At 44.4% G+C, this 19,386-nt stretch overlaps 1 protein-coding gene across 1 annotated transcript; it reads right to left on the bottom strand.

Annotated features, from left to right (window-relative positions):
• Positions 1–2,035: 2,035 nt before the first annotated feature.
• layna (layilin a) lies at positions 2,036–17,911 on the bottom strand. The gene is made up of 6 exons (XM_042311240.1): positions 17,306–17,911; positions 16,369–16,526; positions 15,581–15,619; positions 13,718–13,814; positions 12,853–13,037; positions 2,036–4,626 (listed from the first exon to the last, which is right to left on the bottom strand). Exons 1-6 carry the CDS (start codon positions 17,644–17,646, stop codon positions 4,055–4,057), a joined length of 1,392 nt encoding a protein of 463 aa, XP_042167174.1. The 5' UTR covers positions 17,647–17,911; the 3' UTR covers positions 2,036–4,054.
• Between the last annotated feature and the right edge of the window lie 1,475 nt (positions 17,912–19,386).

Genomic DNA, 19,386 nt, shown 5'->3' with positions numbered 1-19,386 from the left:
ACACTGCCCTGTCTACCACAGGTATATAACACTGCCCTGTCTACCACAGGTATATAACACTGCCATGTCTACCACATACCACATCATCACCATAGAGACAGGGCCAGGTCAGAGGTTAACTGGTCATTACACTCTACATTAAACTGATATCATCCTCATCACCATAGAGACAGGGCCAGGTCAGAGGTTAACTGGTCATTACAAAACCTGGAGAACAAAAACCTTCTGAAGAAAGACACTGAGTGCAGATGCTTTTATTTAGGGCGTACACACACACTTTAAACACACTGTAACATGTTTGCATTGTCATTTCAGAAAATGTCCATAATATACAGGTATCTGCAGTAATAGTGGAATGACAGTGAATCACAATTTTTTGTTTTTATTGTCTAAAATGCAGACTTTGTATGACAACAAAAGACTGGCTTCTGTCAAGATGGGAAAACTGCACCTTCCCTCTCCTCCATCGACATCACTGAGAGGTGTGGTCATCTCGCCCTCGACACAACGAGCAGTGACAGACTGGGTGAAAGTGGCCAATGTAGAAATCACTTCCTGGTTGCTATAATTCCACAGTCTAATCTCAATTCAATTGTATGTGACAAAAAAAATCAATGAGTAGTGTTGGGCAGGAATATTCAACTGGCGGCCCGCGGGCCAGATCCGGACAGTTTATTAAGTTAAACTGGCCCTTTGATCAATCATGAACATTAATACAAGATCTGCATTAATACAATATAGTTGAATTGTCCTGCTGTAGGGAATCATCAGTCCCTATAAGAATATAGTTGAATTGTCCTGCTGTAGGGAATCATCAGTCCCTATTAGAATACAGTTGAATTGTCCTGCTGTAGGGAATCATCAGTCCCTATTAGAATACAGTTGAATTGTCCTGCTGTAGGGAATCATTAGTCCCTATTAGAATACAGTTGAATTGTCCTGCTGTAGGGAATCATTAGTCCCTATTAGAATACAGTTGAATTGCACTGCTGTAGGGAATCATTGTACCATCTGAATTGCTGTGAAATATATTTTCAATAACAAAAACTATATTTTTGAAGGATTTTTGAAGTAGGTGAATGAAACTGAAAGTAAAATAGTCTGATGTCACTTGTTAAATCCACTTCAATCAGTGTAGATGAAGGGGAGGAGACAGGTTAAAGAATGATTTTTAAGCCTTGAGACAATTGAGACATGGATTGTGTGTGTGGCCATTCAGAGGGTGAATGGGCAAGACAAAATATGGAAATGCCTTTGAACGGGGTGTGGTAGTAGGTGTGTCAAGAACTGCAACGCTGCTGGATTTTTCACACTCAACAATTTATAAATGTACGTTCAGTGTTAGTTTCCTTACATTTTGCATCATTCCATTGCATTGTTAGTTTACCTTTCTTTCCTCTGTCACGTTCGTGTGGTTGTTCATGAGGATCGCTAGCAGTAGTGGATGATATCAGGCTAACACATTATTAAGTTGGGAAATCATTTGGGACAGGTGGTCTATTTGAATCACTAATCACTCAGACGATATGTAGCCGTTTAAACCTGGAGCCTGGTGCCTGGTTCACGACGACTGGACTGTTGTCATCACAGCTCCATGATTAGGGAGGATTATAGGATTCATAGGACTACTGGTCAACCCCTATTCTCACCTTCCAATATTTTATGGATTCAACAATTGAATCTTTAAAAATGTTATTATAGGCAAGTCAGTTAAGAACAAATTCTTATTTTCAATGACGGCCTAGGAACAGTGGGTTAACTGCCTTGTTCAGGGGAACAGTGGGTTAACTGCCTTGTTCAGGGGAACAGTGGGTTAACTGCCTTGTTCAGGGGAACAGTGGGTTAACTGCCTTGTTCAGGGGAACAGTGGGTTAACTGCCTTGTTCAGGGGAACAGTGGGTTAACTGCCTTGTTCAGGGGAACAGTGGGTTAACTGCCTTGTTCAGGGGAACAGTGGGTTAACTGCCTTGTTCAGGGGAACAGTGGGTTAACTGCCTTGTTCAGGGGCAGAACGACAGATGTTTATCTTGTCAGCTCAGGGATTAGATTCATCAACCTTTCGGTTACTAGTCCAACACTCTAACCACTAGGCTACTCCTATGGCAACTTTCACGATAAAATCAAATCATTGTATTTTTTATTCACATATATTTCGTGCATAAAGGCTCTCCAACGCTGTTAATATATTTATTATTATATAAAAACTTTCCTCTCTCTAAATAATAAACAAGATCAGAGTATATTTCTATCTACCAATTATTGCTGAAAAGTAGATGAATATGCATGTATTTCAGTGATCCCTAATATTCTGAACCATTCTCTCCATGTATTAGAGTCTGTAGAGAATTAAAGGTACACCAAATTTAAAGGGATGGCTTTAGATAAAGTACTGAAACTCCTATTTAATGAAATGACTCCACAAGTAAATGAATGACTCCACAAGTAAATCTGTTGGCCAGCAAGTGGGAGGGATTTCAGCAGTTGTATTAAATGTATTCAGCAGCGAAAGGGAGCCATGCGTGCAAAGCTCATTATGCACCTGCACAAGGTTAGTCTGTATACCAACTACAGAGAAGTGCGAATTCAAGGGGTGTGTTCTGAATCGGGCCTATCATGCCTAAATTATTGTTGTCATGTTGTGGTCAGGCAGCAAGGGAAGAATGGGACAAGATCTGAACAGGAGGAGGACGAGACAGGAGGAGGACAGGACCAGGCTTTGGTGTCTCAGGCACAGCTGGGGTCAAGGTTCATGACCTGACAGTGACCCCTCAGGGGAGGGCAGCATAACAGGGCCATGCACACACACAGACTGTCAGTAGCTGTCAGTAGCTGTCAGTAGCTGTCACTGTCAGTATCTGTCAGTGTCAGTAGGTTTCACTGTCAATAGCTGTCACTGTCAATAGCTGTCACTGTCAATAGCTGTCACTGTCAGTAGCTGTCAATAGCTGTCACAGTAGCTATCACTCTCAGTAGATGTCAGTAGCTGTCAGTGTTAGTAGGTTTCACTGTCAGTAGCTGTCAGTAGCTGTCAGTAGATATAACTGTCAGTACTTGCACTCTCAGTAGCCGTCCCTGTCAGTAAGCTGTCACTGTCAGTAGCTGTCAGTAGCTGTCCATAGTTGTCACAGTAGCTGTCACTGTCAGTAGCTGTCAGTAGATGTAACTGTCAGTAGTTGTCACTGTCAGTAGCTGTCCGTAGCTGTCACTGTCAGTAGATATAACTGTCAGTAGTTGTCACTGTCAGTAGCTGTCAGTAGTTGTCACAGTAGCTGTCACTGTCAGTAGCTGTTACTGTCAGTAGCTGTCAGTAGCTGTCAGTAGCTGTAACTGTCAGTAGTTGTCACTATCAGTAGCTGTCAGTATGTCAGTAGTTGTCACTGTCAGTAGCTGTCAGTAGCTGTCCGTAGCTGTCAGTAGTTGTCACAGTAGCTGTCACTGTCAGTAGCTGTCAGTAGATGTAACTGTCAGTAGCTGTCACTGTCAGTAGCATTCTGTAGCTGTCACAGTAGCTGTCACTGTCAGTAGCTGTCAGTAGATATAACTGTCAGTAGTTGTCACTGTCAGTAGCTGTCAGTAGCTGTATGTAGCTGTCAGTAGTTGTCACAGTAGCTGTCACTGTCAGTAGCTGTCAGTAGATGTAACTGTCAGTAGTTGTCACTGTCAGTAGCTGTCCGTAGCTGTCACTGTCAGTAGCTGTCAGTAGCTGTCAGTAGATATAACTGTCAGTAGTTGTCACTGTCAGTAGCTGTCAGTAGTTGTCACAGTAGCTGTCACTGTCAGTAGCTGTTACTGTCAGTAGCTGTCACTGTCAGTAGCTGTCAGTAGCTGTCAGTAGCTGTAACTGTCAGTAGTTGTCACTATCAGTAGCTGTCAGTATGTCAGTAGTTGTCACTGTCAGTAGCGGTCAGTAGTTGCCACTGTCAGTAGCTGTCAGTAGCTGTCCGTAGCTGTCAGTATATGTCAGTAGTTGTCACTGTCAGTATATGTCAGTAGCTGTCACTGTCAGTAGCTGTCAGTTGCTGTCACTGTCAGTAGCTGTAACTGTCAGTAGTTGTCAGTTGCTGTCACTGTCCAACCACTCTTTGTAGCACTTCCCACCCAGACTGCCCTCATTGCCATAGTAACCCACAGTGGCCTCCTTCCCATAGCAATCTACACTGGCATCGTTCCCATGACGACCCAGGCTTCTCTCGTGCTGTTCAGGGTTACCATAGCGATCCAGGCCGGTTTGGTAAAGACTGTCTCTATAGTGACTAGTGTTGTACAGCTCACTGCTCTTCACCACACGGCCATGAAGACCCAGTCTGTTGTTGTACGTCCCTCCGTTGCCGTGACAACCCAGACTGTTATCGTGCGTCTCTCCGTTGCCATGACGACCCAGACTGTTGCTATAAACCTCTCGGTTACCATGCCGACCCAGACTGTTGTTATAAACCTCTCCGTTGCGACCCAGACTGTTGTGGTAAATGTCTGAGTCGTCTTTGCGTCGCCCTAGACTAAGGTCGTAGAGTTCAGAGGTCAACTGGAAGTTGCTCTCTGTGCTGGCCAGCGTGACGAAACCACTCTCCGTGTCTCGCAGACCCCCCAGGTTGTCATAGTCACCAGGGGACATGTCGGGGGAGGAGCCTAGGAGAAAGAACACAGGCCGTTACTATGGAGAAACAACAGGATCAGTGTTTCCCTTCCCCTTTGAATGAGTCATGGGTAACTGCATACAAAGAGTTTGTCTGAAAGTGGGAGGATCAACACCAGTGGGTGTGTCGGAAGCTAGTCTCGCGAAGCCATAACTCTAAAATCACGTTGTTGTCACGCCTCCCTTTGACGTCCTGGGAATTTTGTTTTAGCAAAACTGGTGTGAATGGACCGCTGGCTCCCAGTGGCTACATGTTGATTGGATGTTACATTTCAAGACCCCTCCCCCATATGCCTGTTGTTGCTATGTGTTTTGTTATCATCACTGTTTTCAGATGAGGTAGGACACATTTTACAGAGTTGTTCTGTAGGCTAGTTTGCAAAATAATAACAATTTATTACATTTCAAAAGCGCTTTTCATTATACAATAATTATCTCAAAGTGCATCGAATTAAATAGAAAAATAGTTTAACAATTCAAACAAATATATGTAACCATGTCATGAGAGCAACAATCAAAGTTTAGGAGGAAGGTTAGGCCATCCGGTAATTTATAAAAAAAATAAACAAAATATCACATTTACAAACACTACCGTTCAAAAGTTTGGAGTCACTTAGAAATGTCCTTGGTTTTGAAAGAAAATCAATTTTTTGGTCCATTAAAATAACATCAAATTGTTCAGAAATAGAGTGTAGACACTGTTAATGTTGTAAATTACTATTGTAGCTGGAAATGGCCGATATATTTACCCGCAAAACACCATTCTCAACGTCAACAGTTAAGAGGCGACTCCGGGATGCTGGCCTTCTAGGTAGAGTTGCAAAGAAAAAGCCATATCTCAGACTGGCCAATAAAAAGAAAAGATTAAGATGGGCAAAAGAACACAGACACTAGACTCTGCCTAGAAGTCCAGCATCCCGGAGTCGCCTCTTCACTGTTGACGTTGAGACTGGTGTTTTGCGGTTCCTATTTAATGAAGCTGCCAGTTGAGGACTTGTGAAGCGTCTGTTTCTCAAACTAGACACTAATGTACTTGTCCTCTTGCTCAGTTGTGCACCGGGGCTTCCCAATCCTCTTTCTGTTCTGGTTAGGGACAGTTTACGCTCTTCTGTGAAGGGAGTAGTACACAGTGTAGTACGGGATCTTCAGTTTCTTGGCAATTTCTCGCTTGGAATAGCCTTCATTTCTCAGAACAAGAATAGAAGAAAGGTCTTTGTTTCTGGACATTTTGAGCCTGTAATCGAACCCACAAACGCTGATGCTCCAGATTTGTTTTTATTTGTTTTATTTATTTAACTAGGTCAGTTAAGAACAAATTCTTATTTTCAATGAAGGCCTAGGATCAGTGGGTTAAATGTTTACCTTGTCAGCTCGTTGATTCGATCTTACAACCTTTCGTTTACTAGTCCAGCGCTCTAACCACTAGGCTACCTGCCGCCCCAGATACTAGTCTAAAGTAGGCCAGGTTTATTGCTTCTTTAATCAGGACAACAGTTTCCAGCTGTGCTAACATAATTGCAAAATGGTTTTCTAATGATTAATTAGCCTTTTAAAATGATAAACTTTATATTAGATAACACAACATTCCATTGGAACACAGGAGTGATGGTTGCTGATAATGGGCCTCTGTACGCCTATGTAGATATTCCATTTAAAAAAACTACAGTTTCCAGCTACAATAGTAATTTACAACATTAAAAATGTCTACACTGTATTTCTTATCAATTGAATGTTATTTTAATGGACAGAAAATGTGCTTTTCTTTCAGAAACAAGGATATTTCTAAGTGACCCCAAACTTAGAAGTGTACATGTGACTGAATTCAAACCAACTGCCTCCATCAGGTAAAACAGTGCATGTTTCTTAACTCATGTTATTGGACACAAACAACGTAAAGAAAAAAATGAATGTTGCTGCAGAAGTTGAACCTAACAACAGGTGAAAAGGTCGTTTCTGCCAGCCTTTCCAGACAGACATTTTAACTACCAGGGGCACAAGCAGTTCTTAAGGGGCAGGTGCACCATTTGGCCTCTGCCGAGGTTACTCTGCCGGGGTTACTCTGCCGGGGTTACTCTGCCGGGGTTACTCTGCCGGGGTTACTCTGCAGGGGTTAGCCGAGGTTACTCTGCCGAGGATACTCTGCCGAGGTTACTCTGCCGGGGTTACTCTGCCGGGGTTAGCCGAGGTTACTCTGCCGGGGTTACTCTGCCGGGGTTACTCTGCCGGGGTTACTCTGCCGGGGTTACTCTGCCGAGGTTAGCTCTGCCGAGGTTACTCTGCAGGGGTTAGCCGAGGTTACTCAGCAGAGGTTACTCTGCCGGGTTACTCTGCCGAGGTTAGCCGAGGTTACTCTGCCGAGGTTACTCTGCAGGGGTTAGCCGAGGTTACTCAGCAGAGGTTACTCTGCCGGGTTACTCTGCCGAGGTTAGCCGAGGTTACTCTGCCGAGGTTACTCTGCAGGGGTTAGCCGAGGTTACTCTGCCAAGGTTATTCTGCCGAGGTTACTCTGCCGAGGTTAATCTGCCGAGGTTGCTCTGCCGAGGTTAGCTGAGGTTACTCTGCCGAGGTTACTCTGCAGGGGTTAGCCGAGGTTACTCTGCAGGGGTTACTCTGCCGAAGTTACTCTGCCGAGGTTAGCCGAGGAATAGCAGAGGTTACTCTGCCGAGGTTAGCCGAGGTTACTCTGCCGAGATACTCTGCCGAGGTTACTATGCCGAGGTTACTCTGCCGATGTTACTCTGCCGATGTTACTCTGCCGATGTTACTCTGCTGAGTCTTTAGTACAAGGATGATCCACAGTGTACGTTAGAAATAGTCTCTTGTTACCATCCTGCAGTACTGCAGCAGTCTACAGTCAGGAAGACATACTGCAGCAGTCAGGAAGACGTACTGCAGCAGTCTACAGTCAGGAAGACGTACTGCAGCAGTCTACAGTCAGTAAGACGTACTGCAGCAGTCTACAGTCAGGAAGACGTACTGCAGCAGTCTACAGTCAGGAAGACGTACTGCAGCAGTCTACAGTCAGGAAGACGTACTGCAGCAGTCTACAGTCAGGAAGACGTACTGCAGCAGTCTACAGTCAGGAAGACGTACTGCAGCAGTCTACAGTCAGGAAGACGTACTGCAGCAGTCTACAGTCAGGAAGACTAGTGACTGCAGCAGTCTACAAACAGAAGCGTTTGACTGCAGCAGTCTAGTGATCAGGAAACGTAAACATGACTGCTGTCTGACACTGTATGGTGATATGTAGAGAAGTGATGAGGAGAACAACCAAACATGACTCTGTTTGACACTGTCAGTGAAGTAGAGAAGTGATGAGGAGAACAGTCAAACATGACTCAGGAAGGCTGTATGGTGATAGTCTAGAGTCAGGAAGGCAGCCAAACATGACTGCTGTCTGACAGTCAGGAATGTAGCGTGATGAGGAGAACAGTCAAACATGACTGCTGTTTGACAGTCTATGGTCAGGAAGAAGTGATGCAGCAGTCTACAGTCAAACATGACTGCAGCAGTCTGACAGTCAGGAAGACTAGAAGTGATGAGGAGAACAGCCAAACATGACTGCTGTTTGACACTGTATGGTGATATGTAGAGAAGTGATGAGGAGAACAGCCAAACATGACTGCTGTTTGACACTGTATGGTGATATGTAGAGAAGTGATGAGGAGAACAGCCAAACATGACTGCTGTTTGACACTGTATGGTGATATGTAGAGAAGTGATGAGGAGAACAACCAAACATGACTGCTGTTTGACACTGTATGGTGATATGTAGAGAAGTGATGAGGAGAACAGCCAAACATGACTGCTGTTTGACACTGTATGGTGATATGTAGAGTAGTGATGAGGAGAACAGCCAAACATGACTGCTGTTTGACACTGTATGGTGATATGTAGAGAAGTGATGAGGAGAACAACCAAACATGACTGCTGTTTGACACTGTATGGTGATATGTAGAGAAGTGATGAGGAGAACAGCCAAACATGACTGCTGTTTGACACTGTCAAATATGTAGTCATGATGAGGAGAACAACCAAACATGACTGCTGTTTGACACTGTATGGTGATCATGTAGAGCAGTGATGTTTGGCAACCAAACATGACTGCTGTTTGACACTGTATCATATGTAGAGTGATCAGAACAGCCAAACATGACTGCTGTTTGACACTGTATGGTGATATGTAGAGAAGTGATGAGGAGAACAGCCAAACATGACTGCTGTTTGACACTGTATGGTGATATGTAGAGAAGTGATGAGGAGAACAACCAAACATGACTGCTGTTTGACACTGTATGGTGATATGTAGAGAAGTGATGAGGAGAACAACCAAACATGACTGCTGTTCGGCGCATCTTTTTTTTTAAATGTACAATGTGTGATACATTTTCTTGTCTTTTACCATAAAAGCACATAGATGTATGTGAAATAGATTATTTATTTTATGCCTCGACACAATCCTGTCTTGGAGCTCTACGGACAATTCCTTCGACCTCATGTTTAATCAAGTTGTAGAAACATCTCAAGGATGATTAATGGAAACAGGATGCACCAGAGCTTAATTTTGAGTCTCATAGCAAAGGGTCTGAATTATGTAAATAAGGTACGTTATTTATTTATTTTGGGTGTAGATTGATGAGGAAAAATCCATTTTAAAATAAGGCTGTAACATGACATAATGTGGGGAAAATGAAGAGGTCTAAATAAAATTTGATTTGATTTGATTTGATACTTTCTAAATGCATTGCAAATGCCTGGAATATTTCAATTTTGGAGAATGGGTTAAAGTTATGTATAGTAACACCAGGCGTAAAATTGTCAATATAGGCTACTTCTCAGAAATAATTAAACTGTCAAGAGGAGTAAAACAAGGTTGTCCACTATCGGCATATCTATTTATTATGGGCATCGAAATGTTAGCTATTATTATTTTTATTTAACCTGCATTTAACTAGGTAACTCAGTTAAGAAGAAATTCTTATTTACAATGACAGCCTACCCTGGCCAAACCCTACCCCGGCCAAACCCTAACCCAGACGATGCTGGGCCAATTGTGTGCCGCCCTATGGGACCCCCAATCACTGCCGGTTGGTTTGGAATCAAACCAGGGTCTGTAGTGATGCCTCTAGCACTGAGATGCAGTGCCTTAGACCGCTGCGCCACTCGGGAGCCCAAATCAGATCCAACAATAATATCAAGGGCCTAGAAATCCAGGACTGAAAAACAAAGGTGTCATTGTACGCTGATGATTCATGTTCTCTCTTAACTCTACATGTGAATCCCTCCACAGCCTCATAGAGGATCTAGTTAGCAAAAATGGATAAGATCTTGCTACCATGGAAAGGAAAAGTACCTGTATATCTGTGGAAAAATCACTCTTTAGTCATATCCCAGTTTACCCTGATTAACTCTTTATTCATATCCCAGTTTACCTATTTGCTTATGGGCTTGCCTACACCTAGCGACTTGTTTTTAAAATTAGATGATCAAAAAAGATTCAATTTTTATTTGGAACGGCAAGCCAGACAAAATTAAACGGGTCTAACTATCAATAGATAGATACTGTAGATATCATCCTAACCAACTTGCCCTCCAAATACACCTCTGCTGTTTTCAACCAAGATCTCAGCGATCACTGCCTCATTGCCTGCATCCGTAATGGGTCTGCGGTCAAACAACCACCCCTCATCACTGTCAAACGCTCCCTAAAACACTTCAGCGAGCAGGCCTTTCTAATCGACCTGGCCCAGGTATCCTGGAAGGAAATTGACCTCATCCCGTCAGTAGAGGATGCCTGGTTATTCTTTAAAAGTGCTTTCCTCACAATCTTAAATAAGCATGCACCATTCAAAAAATGTAGAACCAGGAACAGATATAGCCCTTGGTTCACTCCAGACCTGATTGCCCTTGACCAGCACAAAAACATCCTGTGGCGTTCTGCATTTGCATCGAATAGCCCCAGTGATAAACAACTTTTCACAGAAGTTAGGAACTAATATACACAGGCAGTAAGGAAAGCCAAGGCAAGCTTTTTCAAGCAGAAATTTGCATCCTGTAGCACAAACTCAAAAATGTTCTGGCACACTGTAAAGTCCATGGAGATTAAGAGCACCTCCTCCCAGCTGCCCACTGCACTGAGGCTAGGAAACACTGTCACCACTGATAAATCCACTATAATTGATCATTTAAATTTTTCTACAGCTGGCCATGCTTTCCACCGGGCTATTCCTACCCCAATCGACTGCCCTGCACCCCCCACAGCAACTCGCCCAAGCCCCCACCACTTCTCCTTCACCCAAATCCAGTCAGCTGATGTTCTGAAAGAGCTGCAAAATCTGGACCCCTACAAATCAGCCGGGCTACACAATCTGGACCCTCTCTTTCTAAAATTATCTGCTGAAATTGTTGCAACCCCTATCACTAGCCTGTTCAAACTCTCTTTCGTATCGTCTGAAGTTCCCATAGATTAGAAAGCTGCCGTGGTCATCCCCCTCTTCAAAGGGGGAGACACTCTAGACCCAAACTGCTACAGACCTGTATCTATCCTGCCCTGCCTTTCTAAGGTCTAAGGTTTGAAAGCCAAGTTAACAAACAGATTACCGACCATTTTGAATCCCACCGTACCTTCTCCTCTATGCAATCTGGTTTCAGAGCTGGTCATGGGTGCACCTCAGCCACGCTCAAGGTTCTAAACGACATCATAACCGCCATCGATAAGAGACATTACTGTGCAGCCGTATTCATCGACCTGGCCAAGGCTTTTGACTCTGTCAATCATAACATTCTTATTGGCAGACTCAACAGCCTTGGTTTCTCAAATGACTGCCTCGCCTGGTTCACCAACTACTTCTCAGACAGAGTTCAGTATCAAATCAGAGGGCCTGTTGTCTGGAACTCTGGCAGTCTCTCCTGTGGGTGCCACAGGGTTCAATTCTTGGGCCGATTCTCTTCTCTGTATACATCAATGATGTCGCTCTTGCTGCTGGTGAGTCTCTGATCCACCTCTACGCAGACGACACCATTCTGTATACTTCTGGCCCTTCTTTGGACACTTTGGACACTGTTAACAAACCTCCAGAAGAGCTTCAATGCCATACAACTCTCCTTCCGTGGCCTCCAACTGCAAGTAAAACTAAATGCATGCTCTCCAGCATTACTACTCTGGAAGGTTCTGACTTAGAATATGTGGACAACTACAAATACAGTGGGGCAAAAAAGTATTTAGTCAGCCACCAATTGTGCAAGTTCTCCCACTTAAAAAGATGAGAGAGGCCTGTAAGTTTCATCATTAGGTACACTTCAACTATGACAGACAAAATGAGAAAAAAAATCCAGGAAATCACATTGTATGATTTCTAATGAATTTATTTTCAAATTATGGTGGAAAATAAGTATTTGGTCACCTACAAACAAGCAAAATTTCTCGGGATGGGGAAGTCTCTCCACGTCGTCAGACTTTCGGTTTTTGGTATTGCATATTGGGGCTTCTTTGTGTTCATTTGCTATGATTTGTTTTGGCACCTCTCAACACCCCTCATTAATCACCATCTATACATGTGTCCACTCATTTACACTACTGACTACTGACTACACACAGCATTGTTACTTGGATATAGGTAACTTCGTTTAATAAATATATTTTTGTTATTTCTTTATCTCTGCATTGTCTCCCTCTTTGTTATAGGCTACGAGCCAGTTCGCAACACTGTCCATATGTAGCTTGCTTTTGGTAAAAGGTTCAGGAATGGCTGACTCTGCAAATAGCACTGCAAGGTGATTTAAAAAAAATCATAGTCAATCAATAATATAATAAAACTCTTAGCATAAATGTTTCTTTAATTTACAATCTGTAGAAACAGAATAGAAAGCACAGTTAAAATATACAGTGCATTTGTAAAGTATTCAGACCCCTTGACTTTTTCCACATTTTGTTGAGTTACAGCCTTATTTTAAAATAGATTAAATTGTTTGTTTTTTCCCCCTGATCAATCTACACACAATACCTCATAATGACAAAACAAAAACAGATTTTGGAAAATGCAACCGTTTCCAATAACCGAGCCGACAAGGTGAAAAATCTGTCTGTGGCCTTGAGTAAGGCACTTAACCCCTTAATTTTCTCCAGTACATCTACAGTTGACCCTGTACAACACCACATTACACTGACCCTGTACAACACCACATTACACTGCACCAGTGACAATAAAACATATTTTTACCTAAGAAGGAAGTGTTCTTGGTGTGGGGGCGTGTTCCAGCCAGGTCGGCCTCCTGCTGGGAGCGAATCACGTTGTAGACGTCAGGCGGCTGGGCGGGGTTTGGACAGGACCGTGTGTCGCTAGGACACACCTCTGTCTGCTGTTCACGCCGCTTCCTCCTACACACAGAGACAGTGAGCTTCCTCCTACACACAGAGACAATGAGCTTCCTCCTACACACAGAGACAATGAGCTTCCTCCTACACACAGAGACAGTGAGCTTCCTCCTACACAGAGAGACAATGAGCTTCCTCCTACACACAGAGACAGTGAGCTTCCTCCTACACACAGAGACAATGAGCTTCCTCCTACACACAGAGACAATGAGCTTCCTCCTACACACAGAGACAGTGAGCTTCCTCCTACACAGAGAGACAATGAGCTTCCTCCTACACACAGAGACAGTGAGCTTCCTCCTACACACAGAGACAGTGAGCTTCTGGAATAGCTTCCTCCTACAGTGCCTTGGAGAAGTGATTCTGGAATCGTGCCCCCTTGAACTTTGCGACCTTTGCCACATTTCAGGCTTCAAACATAAAGATATAAAACTGTATTTTTTTGTGAAGAATCAACAACAAGTCACAATCATGTGAGCTTCCTCCTACACACAGAGACAATGAGCTTCCTCCTACACACAGAGACAGTGAGCTTCCTCCTACACACAGAGACAGTGAGCTTCCTCCTACACACAGAGACAGTGAGCTTCTGGAATAGATACAGTATATTGACAGTCACTAAATCAGTCAATGCATTATTCTCAATCTGGTAGTATGAATGCTATCCATACTACCAGTCTCTCTCATGCTAGTTAGTACTTGCTCCTCACCGTCGAGACAGCAGCGTGAAGCAGAAGACCGCAGTTGCTATTAGTAACACCATCAACAACGGGATGATGGGCAGGACTATGTAAACAATGTTCAGAGCTGAAACAGACACACACAGTTCAGAGACATGCACATAAAACACACACACGGTTAGAGGTTGAGGGTAATAGGTTAGAGGTCAGGGTACCTGGGGTCTGTCTCTTCTCTTCAGTGTCAAAGGTCGTGGTCAGGGGTGACAGAGACAAGGGAGGAAAGGAACATTAATGTTCTTTCATTTAGTTATATCTATCGATACTCATCTATACATAGTAATTTAGTTATATCTATCGATACTCATTTATACATAGTCATTTAGTTATATCTATCTATAATCATAGTCATTTAGTTATATCTCTCCTAGCACAGTCAACTTAGTGTATGTAAACTTGTAAACTTCTGACCATTGTGATACAATAAATTATAAGTGAAATAATCTGTCTGTAAACAATTGCTGAAAAAATTACTTGTGTCATGCACAAAGTAGATGTCCTAAGCGACTTGCCAAAACTATAGTTTGTTAACAAGAAATGTGTGGAGTGATTGAAAAAATGAGTTATGACTCTAACCAAAGTGTATGTAAAGTGTCCGACTTCAACAGTATATACATAGTAATTTAGTTAAATCTATCTATACATCTAGTGGAAAGCCTTCCCAGAAAAGTGGAGGCTGTATTGCAGCAATGTTCCTACATCTAGTGGAAAGCCTTCCCAGAAGAGTGTAGGCTGTTATAGCAGCAATGTTCCTACATCTAGTGGAAAGCCTTCCCTGAAGAGTGGAGGCTGTTATAGCAGCAATGTTCCAACATCTAGTGGAAAGCCTTCCCAGAAGAGTGGAGGCTGTTATAGCAGCAATGTTCCAACATCTAGTGGAAAGCCTTCCCTGAAGAGTGGAGGCTGTTATAGCAGCAATATCTAGTGGAAAGCAATGTTTATAGCAGCAATGTTCATCTAGTGGAAAGCCTTCCCTGAAGAGTGGAGGCTGTTATAGCAGCAATGTTCCAACATCTAGTGGAAAGCCTTCCCTGAAGAGTGGAGGCTGTTATAGCAGCAATGTTTCAATCTAGTGGAAAGCCTTCCCAGAAGAGTGGAGGCTGTTATAGCAGCAATGTTCTACATCTAGTGGAAAACCTTCCCAGAAGAGTGGAGGCTGTTATAGCAGCAATGTTCCAACATCTAGTGGAAAGCCTTCCCTGAAGAGTGGAGGCTGTTATAGCAGCAATGTTCCTACATCTAGTGGAAAGCCTTCCCTGAAGAGTGGAGGCTGTTATAGCAGCAATGTTCCTACATCTAGTGGAAAACCTTCCCTGAAGAGTGGAGGCTGTTATAGCAGCAATGTTTCAACATCTAGTGGAAAGCCTTCCCTGAAGAGTGGAGGCTGTTATAGCAGCAATGTTCCTACATCTAGTGGAAAACCTCCCTGAAGAGTGGAGGCTGTTATAGCAGCAATGATCCAACATCTAGTGGAAAGCCTTCCCAGAAGAGTGTAGGCTGTTATAGCAGCAATGTTCCCACATCTAGTGGAAAACCTTCCCAGGAGAGTTGAGGCTGTTATAGCAGCAATGTTCCAACATCTAGTGGAAAGCCTTCCCAGAAGAGTGGAGGCTGTTATAGCAGCAAGGGGGGACCAACTCCATATTAATGACTTCCCAGAAGAGTGGAGGCTGTTACAGCAGCAAAGGGGGACCAACTCCATATTAATGCCCATGATGTTGGAATGAGATGTTCAACGAGAAGATGTCCACATACTTTTGGTCATGTAGTGTACCTATTAATATTCAGACCTCAATAATACCATGAATATTCAGACACTTTAAGTAGCGTTGTTACCTGGGTGTGCAGTGTTGGGGGAGGGTTCAGGAGCCTTCTCTGGAACACAACACAATCAATCAGTTATAAAACCCTTTTAACATGAGCAGATGTAACAAAGATGTCACAACAACCCAACCTAAAACTCCAAACAGCAGATGTAGAAGCACAGTGGCTAGGAAAAACTCCATAGAAAGGAAGAAAGGAAGGAACCTAGGAAGCAACCAAGAGAGGACTGGGGCTCTGAGGGGTGACCAGTCCTCTACTGGCTGTAGTGGGTAGACCAGAGGAACCAGGCTCTGAGGGGTGACCAGTCCTCTACTGGCTGTAGTGGGTAGACCAGAGGAACCAGGCTCTGAGGGGTGACCAGTCATCTAATGGGTGTACTGGGTAGACCAGAGGAACCAGGCAATGAGAGGTGACCAGTCCTCTACTGGCTGTACTGGGTAGAGAGGAACCAGGCTCTGAGGGGTGACTAGTCCTCTACTGGCTGTAGTGGGTAGACCAGAGGAACCAGGCTCTGAGGGGTGACCAGTCATCTAATGGGTGTACTGGGTAGACCAGAGGAACCAGGCTCTGAGGGGTGACCAGTCCTCTACTGACTGTACTGGGTAGACCAGAGGAACCAGGCAATGAGAGGTGACCAGTCCTCTACTGGCTGTACTGGGTAGAGAGGAACCAGGCTCTGAGGGGTGACCAGTCCTCCACTGGCTGTACTGGGTAGACCAGAGGAACCAGGCTCTGAGGGGTATCTGCTGTGTACTATCATCTGTGTGTGTGTGTGTGTGTGTGTGTGTGTGTGTGTGTACCTGCAGTGTACTTGCAGATGAAATTGTTCTTAGTGTCACAGTTGTCATCGTTCCAATGGAACATGTAGAGTCCTCCGAGGCCGGGCGGGGCGGACGGTTGGTGGTACATCACCACACACACCTCGTAACCACAGGACGGCTCGTCCCAGTGCCAGTTCCTAACACACACGCATGCAGGAACAAACACACACAGCAACACACATACGTAAAGTTACACACCGCAGTCTATTATTATATGAACTATTCCATGTAAGCAGAAGGAGGCGTGGCTTAAAGCAGACCCAGCAAATGAAGGCGTGGCTCAAAGCAGACCTAGCTGAAGGAGGCGGGGCTTAGAGCAGACCCAACTGAAGGAGGCGTGGTTTAAAGCAGACCCAACTGAAGGAGGTGTGGCTTAAAGCAGACCCAACTGAAGGAGGTGGGGGCTTAGAGCAGACCCAACTGAAGGAGGCTGGGCTTAGAGCAGACCCACCTGAAGGAGGCTGGGCTTAGAGCAGACCCACCTGAAGGAGGCGTGGCTTAAAGCAGACCCACCTGAAGGAGGCGTGGCTTAAAGCAGACCCACCTGAAGGAGGCAGGGCTTAGAGCAGACCCACTTGAAGGAGGCGGGGCTTAGAGCAGACCCAACTGAAGGAGGCTGGGCTTAAAGTAGACCCACCTGAAGGAGGTGTGGCTTAGAGCAGACCAACCTGATGGAGGCGTGGTTTAAAGCAGACCCACCTGAAGGAGGCGTGGCTTAAAGCAGACCCAACTGAAGGAGGCGGGGCTTAGAGCAGACCCACTTGAAGGAGGCGGGGCTTAGAGCAGACCCAACTGAAGGAGGCGGGGCTTAAAGTAGACCCACCTGAAGGAGGTGTGGCTTAGAGCAGACCCACCTGATGGAGGCGGGGCTTAGAACAGACCCACCTGATGGAGGCGGGGCTTAGAGCAGACCCACCTGAAGGAGGCGAGGCTCCCGTCGGTCCAGTAGTACTGTGAGGGACAGTCGTCAATGTTTTCCGTGTCACCATGGTTACGACGTAGGCCAATCCAGAAGTCTCCGTCGGAGGGACGGAGCTCAGTGACAAGCTGCTCTATGATTCGCTGCTCGGCCGGTGACTCAACGCTCAGCAGCTCCCCTCCGTCACGGCGACACGCTAGCTTCGCCTCCAGGAAGCTGAGCCGCCGTCCAGGGTCAGAAAAATATGCCAGTTTATAGCAGGGCCGGCCCCGATCCACCCTACACACACGCTGGCCTACACACGCACAGACACACACTGTTACTATTGCTACGTACATCGATGGGGAAATTTACACTAATAATAACTAGCTAAATTGGGACAGACATTTTTTATTCATACTGGTTAATAAACAACCCTGCACCTCACCTCTGACTTCAAACAACTCCGCTATGGAGGGACAGACAGACAGACAGACAGACAGACAGACAGACAGACAGACAGACAGACAGACAGACAGACAGACAGACAGACAGACAGACAGACAGACAGACAGACAGACAGAGGGGCCAGTTAATGTCATGTTATTTTATGTTATATTTCTGTGTTAAATGAAACCCCCTCTACAGTGACATCACTTACACAGCCTTCCAATATAATAACATCAACAACATTCTGATGTAGATGAGAGAGATTAGGCTAGGGCGGTATCCAGATTGTCATACCTTCATACCGACCTTGTGCCATACCGGGATATTCAGTACTACCGGCACTGAACACAAGGGGCGCTGTTTTCAACCCCACTGATAATCTGTAATCCAAAAGGTTTAGCAATGCTAACAAGTACATGTACAATCCCATAGAGAATGTATTTTATAGTGTCTGACCAAAACTATACAAGTATACAATTAACTCAAAAATCTAGCTGGCAAACATTTAATTACGAATTCCATACTGTAATTAGATCACCTAGCACATGCTGCCCAACACTTAAAAAGTAGCAACAAATATTCTAATTGTTTTCTAAATAGATTTTTCCAAATACCCCGCTATATATGGTATACCTCCCAAGCCTAAGAGAGAACTAACCATTGTCTGTATCTGAAGAACAGAGATAATAGAGAACCAAACACAGTCTGTATCTGAGGAACAGAGATGATAGAGAAACAACCACTGTCTGTATCTGAGGCAGAGTTGCTCAGTTGCTGTGGCTCAGTTGGTAGAGCATGGCACTTGCAACACAAGGGGTATGGGTTTGATTCCTACGAGGGACCAGTATGAAAATGTACTGTATACACTCACTACTGTAAGTCGCTCCGGATAAGAGTGTCTGCAAAATGACTAAAACTAACAGAGATGATAGAGAACCATTGTCTGTATCTGAGGAACAGAGATGATAGAGAACCAACCACTGTCTGTATCTGATGATAGAGAACCAACCACTGTCTATATCTGAGGATAGAGAACCAACCACTCTCTGTATCGGATGATAGAGAACCAACCACTGTCTATATCTGATGACAGAGAACCAATCATTGTCTGTATCTGATGACAGAGAACCAAACACTGTAACTCCACATTGATCTGGTACTCCCTGTATATAGCTCCACATTGATCTGGTACTTCCTGTATATAGCTCAACATTGATCTGGTACTCCCTGTATTTAGCTCCATATTGATCTGATACTGCTACTCCCTGTATATACAGTAACTCCACATTGATCTGGTACTTCCTCTTATATAGCTTCACATTGATCTGGTACCTTCTGTATATAGCTCCACATTGATCTGGTACCTGATCTGGTATATAGCTCCACATTGATCTGGTACTGGTACTCCTGTATATAGCTCCACATTGATCTGGTACTGCTACTCCCTGTATATAACTCCACATTGATCTGATACTGGTACTCCCTGTATATAGCTCCACATTGTTCTGGTACTGGTACTCCCTGTATATAGCTCCACATTGATCTGGTACTCCTCCACATTGATCTGGTACTTCCTCTATATAGCTCCACATTGTTCTGGTACTGGTACTCTGGTACTCCCTGGATACAGCTCCACATTGATCTGGTAC

Source organism: Oncorhynchus tshawytscha, linkage group LG33, assembly GCF_018296145.1.
Source record: "Oncorhynchus tshawytscha isolate Ot180627B linkage group LG33, Otsh_v2.0, whole genome shotgun sequence".
Taxonomy (NCBI): domain Eukaryota; kingdom Metazoa; phylum Chordata; class Actinopteri; order Salmoniformes; family Salmonidae; genus Oncorhynchus; species Oncorhynchus tshawytscha.
The sequence above is the reverse complement of the archived record's forward strand: the minus strand, read 5'-3'. Positions and strand labels throughout refer to the sequence as shown.